The sequence below is a fragment of the Solenopsis invicta genome, chromosome 14 (genome assembly GCF_016802725.1).
Source record: "Solenopsis invicta isolate M01_SB chromosome 14, UNIL_Sinv_3.0, whole genome shotgun sequence".
In the NCBI taxonomy this organism is placed as follows: Eukaryota; Metazoa; Arthropoda; class Insecta; order Hymenoptera; family Formicidae; genus Solenopsis; species Solenopsis invicta.
In genome coordinates this window covers 10,654,806-10,660,805 of record NC_052677.1, presented here as the reverse complement: position 1 = coordinate 10,660,805, position 6,000 = coordinate 10,654,806, and the positions used below count along the sequence as shown (strand labels likewise).

Sequence of the window (6,000 nt, the reverse complement as noted above, 5' to 3'; positions counted from 1 at the left end):
ACGTATGACTTTTTTTATAAAGTGCCAAGTCAGTCTTTTCTTGGAGAATGTGTTTGATAAATACATGTGTGACACTGTTTTCTTTCAATTGTTCTTCGATCCTCAATATTAATCCTAATTTTTATAATCCTTTGGATCTCGCGAATGTCATTAAAGTCCTGTAAACACAAATATTCACGATGTCCCACGTAAAATAATTTAGCAGTCTATCGAAAACATTTCTGTCTAATGTATCAATCGAATATCGTGAAACAGAATGTTATTGTCTACTTGCACTTTAATGACTTCATTAAATAATCTTTCGATTAAATTGTGATTGAGAGTTCCGAGGGAGAAAACTCGTTAGAGAAAAACTCGAAAAAGAAAAATACATATGTATCCAGAAATGCATTTTCAAAGAAAAATTTTAATGAATTGTTGCAAGTGTTGAAACAATTTAGCATTTCGTAGCGTACGAAAAACTTTCAACTGCAAAAGAGAAAAGGAAATGGCACGAGTAATTGGAGTAATTTCTAACGTCGTTGAAGAATGCATTTCTGGGATGAGCCGAAGAACAAATTCTTCGACAGTAAATTCTCGAAATTCTCACACGAGTCGAAACCTCCTACCATTTTTCTACGCATCTCTCGCGCGATATCCCGTGCATGTATACGTATCAGCTAGTCGAAAATTGAGGCTACAGTGTGGCGGCAGTCTATTGTCTCTCTTGGCTCTTCTCTCCGCAGTTTCCAGTTCCCTCCCCCGTTTTCCTTCCTCCTCTTCCTCTTCTGTCTTCTTGTTATCGGTGACTTACTATCTTCCGGTCGACGAAGATTCTCCTTTCTTCTTGGAGCGCGACGCGGAGTTGTCACCCTCGAGTCCGACGGTCTATCTCTCGGGAACGGGAACGGGGAAGACTTTTTATTCCCACTGGTGTGGAGAGGGTGGCAATTCCGAGGGGTGAGCCACCGTGGAGCTGCAAGTCGTACGAACAAGACATTAGAGGGGACGACGAAGGGCAGGGGTGATGGGGGGAGGGGCTGAAAAAGCTAGGCTATGAGGGGGAGGGAGGGGAGGGAAACGTGCGACCCTTCTGCGGTAATGCGAGTCGACCACCCTGACTGTATAACGGCCAACGGTATTTTAGCTCGGAAACGATCTCGATAAAATCGCTTTTCCGTTCATTACAACTTTGATAATTTTTGTTTTTTTTTGTTTTACATGAATTTTTCCAAGTTATTGTTAAGCGATAATAATGTAATTACCGTGGAGTAGTTAGGGTAATCGATCGCGGGGCGAGTGAAGGGAGAACGAGTACAACTACGTCGAGCGAATCGTCGAGCTAACTCTTTACGGCCGGAAATCAGAATTTCCGGATATTTAGCCTGAGCAAAGCTTAATGTCAACAAAAGGAGAAAATCTTTAAAAGCTTTCTTTTTTTTGTATTACATCGCTCGGCAAAAGCGTAGCGCCCGAAGTGATACGTTCAAACGATTGAATATTCAGCTGAATAGTTCCGCGTAGACGTTAATAACCAAGAATATTATATTGAAATTTTAATCCGTATCAAATGTAGTACTCTTGCTCGGCCACTCGCCTTCTCTCTAATGATCGAAGTACGAAACGCTAATATAATAAAAAATAATTTACAACTACCGCATCATTTCGCACTTCGACGCTTGTCGATCGACTAAATTGTAAAAACTGAAATCATCAGCGAGCAGTAATAGTGCATTGTGCTCCCCTTTTTCTCTTTATTCAAATCCGCTCTATGTTAAACGTAGCATCACCGTTTCCGTCTATTCTTTACGATAATTAAAGGAAATGCAAGGAAATTATAGATACAACCGAAAGCATATGTACAACAACAAAAAAAAAAAAAAACTTCTAAATTCGTGTACCATGCCTAAGAACGTAACAATCGCTACACACAGAATCAAGGTTTCTCTCTCGTACGTCTTTGATAATAGACAACTTTTTATCACTTGGCATTAACTTAATCGCCGAGTGACAGCCGACGTTAATAATTATTAATTACCGTTATCGAACTGGAGCACGCGCTACCCGCTCGTGACAATCATTCCGAAGAAATGATAAATCTCGACTTTCAATAAGTAAAATAAACAAAATCGTTCGTCTGATTTCCATGCAGCTGTCAGCACGCGTGACAGCCGATCGTCTCTCTTTTAAGTCTCTCTCTCTCTCCTTAAACACTTTTGCTTTCAATATAAATTTATTTCCGTCTCCATTCTTCGTATCGGAATTAATATTGACCTAGTATCGGGTAGAAATTATCTACGGAACAGAGGAGGCGTTTTGTAGGGATCATCGGGTTACACGAACTATAATTCAAGGTGAGAATTTTAGGGAAGGCTGGGGGAGGGGGGAGATATATGCAGATCTTTGAAAGAGAGTTTCCATTTTTTCCTTTCTCTTTATGGCGCGTCGCGACGTTTCTTTCTCATCGATATTTCTCTAAACTGAAGGCTGCATGGTGGATCAGGCCTTCTTTTACACTCATAATGTCAATGGCAAAACAATGTGCTCCGTTCAGGTATTTCCTCCGTTTTCTTTTACGCGCAAGTAGCGGAGTGGCGAAACAATGACGGCGGGTGTGTCATGCGCTTGCGAAACCGGGGTGACCGCTTGCAAATTACCGTATCCAGGTCATTAACGCTTAGATGTTGTGTAAGAAATTATAGCGAATAAAATCTTCGATTTGTAATGTGAATTAAGGTTGAGAGATGGAAATCCAGTCGACAAAAATTTTTCACGGCTCCGACGAAGATAAATTCTAAACTTTTTATTCTTTTTAATCTTAATTCAAATTAAAGAAAAATCGTTTATATTTCCTTTATTAAGGTACTAATGTAAATAATGTATCAATGTTACAGTGTATTAACATTTTTTAGACGAGCAAATTAAAAAAAAGGGGGGGGGGAGATAAGTTGCAATTGACGGATGTTCTTCAAAGATCGTAATTGTTTCCTCGTTAATCAGATTCCTTTGGATTCTCTTTTAAATAGCCGCGAAAGTGGGCCAGCAGCGATGCGATTTTTCGCTTCAGCAACGTTCTCGCCCAGTCGAAACAGAGAGAAAGAGTGAAAAAGAGAGAGAGAGAGAGACACAAAGGGGACGGAAACACTCATCGGACAAAGGAACGGTATCCTGCCGAGTAATATCGAGTATATTATTGTCGCGCAGATGTTTAAGGAGCCCGTTAATTGCGCGTACGCGAAACTGTCGCTAATTAGCATCGCTAAACGCGCCTCGTCTGTCGTCATGCGCTCAAGCGCCAGGTCGTTGCCGAAATCCGCGAAAACCGACGGCGTTGGATCCTAATTTTCGCGCAACGTTACCAACAGAATTTATTTCTAAAACTCATTCCGGGTAATTATACACTTGCACGTTTTTCAATTAACTCAGCTACTGCGAGCGAACACGAGGCATTGTTGTTCTAACACAGCATAAGCGCGTAGTTGCACTTTGAATAATACAATTATATTTGCGAGATATATTGAAATATGCTCGCAAATATTTTGAGGCAAACGTCCGGATTATATTCCGTATAATCCATTTCAACGATTCCAATAATAATAATCCTTAATTTAATCCACAATAATTGAGTACGTGTCATATTTTACAAAAAGAAGCCGTTTTCAATCCGGCTTTAATAATTTTTAATGGGTTAATTCAGAATTGTTATCTCGCGGATTGACATTGGATCGAGTCCAATGTTACTCTAATTTTTCTTGCAAAGTCCCTAACTCGAAATATTTTTATCGGTTTCACGGGGAGATCGAGGACTTTTATTTCTCTCTCTCTCTCTCTCTCTCTCTCTCTCTCAAAATGTTTAATTAACCATTTGTAGTGATGCGGTCGTGATGATGTCGAATTCATCTGTAATTATATTTAATTATAAACAAGTGTGTCACCCCGTTCGGGCGCAATTAACCCGCCTTAACACGGAATACGCGAACGATCCAATTCAGAGATGCGACACGCTACGCAGGGCGCTTCGAAATCGCTAACTACTCCCCTTCTAATTTTCAAACACGTACACAAATAAACATTCGCGTTTCACGGGTGATCGTTGATAAATCCGCATTCATTTGCGTGCGCATTTATCTCCCGGAAAATCGGAAGAGGATCGGCGATTTATCGGCGATTCCGAAGCCACCACCGCGTGCGTATATCGGTCGCGCGATCGCAGCAGCGTTCGACAAAATGTCAGAGGCACAGTGTAATATGTACATCATGAGGTAAACAAAGGACGGTTAGAGAACCCAAGGTGAGACAGTTGTAACGCAAGCAAAAGGCAATATACTTGGTATTATAAAAAATAGGCTGGATCATGTACCTCTGCGAGCGAGGTCGCGCCGACTATAGCTGACTCTCGGTTCGTTCGGTTCGTTCAGGAGGAGGCGTAACACGATTGGTAGTAGTAGTGGTAGTGGTAGTAGTAGTAGACGATAGCGGTAGTAGTCGATAGTAGCTGACAGTGGTAGATAGCTGAGTCGGTAGTGGTAGTAGTAACGTGTACGTATACGCGACGCAGGGCGCTGGTTCGGCGATCGGCTTGCTCTAACTTGACGGCAGAGTAAGCAAGACGTACAATTGTTACACATCCAGCATCAGTTGCAAGTAACACTACCCAACACAACACACACCTTGTAGAAGTTGCGACGATAACGGTACGTATTGAGTGTCACATTGACAGGCCGAGACGTATTTTGTATTGAAATGTCCCTGTTTCCAGGGTCTACGCGCCGCGTATTAGACAATGAGGAGACAATGAGAATGAAATCTAAATCGATTTCGTGCCATAAGAGTCACGCCTAGATTTTCGAAACTTTCGAAGATTATTCGAAGCACCGATCGACTGATGTACGATATTAAATTTCAGACGACTGCAAATCTATTCGTTACACATTGATGCGCTAAATTTTTATAATATTACTTTTCTTTGTAATATGCACGTTTAAAAAAATAATTTGTAATACAAAAAAAAATCTAGACGTACTGATATCTTCAATTTTCGAAATCAGGGAGCCAAAAGTTTCAAGATTTTACCACGTTGTTCTTGCTTATGTACTTCTACAAAAGGAAAGTTAAATTTTGTTGAGTAGTGTAATCTCTGGGGAGAAATATTACATAGACATCTGTTACTATTAGACATGTTTCTTCGTCTCAATATCGCAGAGAGAAAATTAGAACGGTATTCTGGAATACAAGTTTGAAGATTGTCCTAAATTGCGCGAAACTCGATAACTGGTGCATTGTTTAAATATTGAAAATTGAATTACATACAAGCAGCGATAGCGAAAAGAAGTTTATTCTCTCGAATCAAATTTTTGTCTATTTCAGGCATTTTTATTGTGTCTTTCGTATCTATTGCCACGTAATTTTCGTTGTTTTCGTATACGCGTTGTTTTCGTCATCAAATTTTCTGTACGTCATACCGAGAATCTATAATGTCGGTAAACATCATAAAATATTGTCCCATCATTTTATGAGATGAGATAAATTGCTCCAATTTATTATTCCGTTAATACAGCGCTTTCATTACTTTTAATAATGTAAATTTTCCTACCTAAAAATGCAATAATTATAATTTTAAACACACAAATGAGCAGCTGTCTTTTTATTTGCGAGCATCGATCAATACTGCCCTTTCTGAAAACTTATAGAAAATAGGTAATAGATTTCAGAGTGAAATTTTTTATATTTGCAGTAAAATAATTTCTAAAAGAATTTTCAAGAGATATAATTTTATATTGTTACAAATTGAACGGAAAGCAATAATGTTCAAGTAATTTCGAAAAGTACGCTACAATTTTATTTTTCCGAAGAGAAATACGCGTGGAGAGGAAAAAAAGAAACATGAAGAATCTGGAAAAAGTTTCACACACGTTCGCGTACTTTTCATGTGCACACAATTTAAAAATATCGTTCTAATTTTCCGTTCGGCGATATTGAAAACTATCAGTTCCTTATCTACTTGATTTCTGCTCCTTCTGC

At 39.4% G+C, this 6,000-nt stretch overlaps 1 protein-coding gene across 1 annotated transcript in view; it reads right to left on the bottom strand.

The window, feature by feature from the left end:
• Window positions 1–900: 900 nt before the first annotated feature.
• The window catches only part of LOC105201288 (serine/threonine-protein kinase NLK), a 99,195-nt gene continuing 94,095 nt past the window's right edge, over window positions 901–6,000 (bottom strand). The window contains 1 exon segment of the mRNA XM_011169254.3: window positions 901–955. Coding sequence (XP_011167556.3) covers window positions 901–955 — 55 coding nt within the window.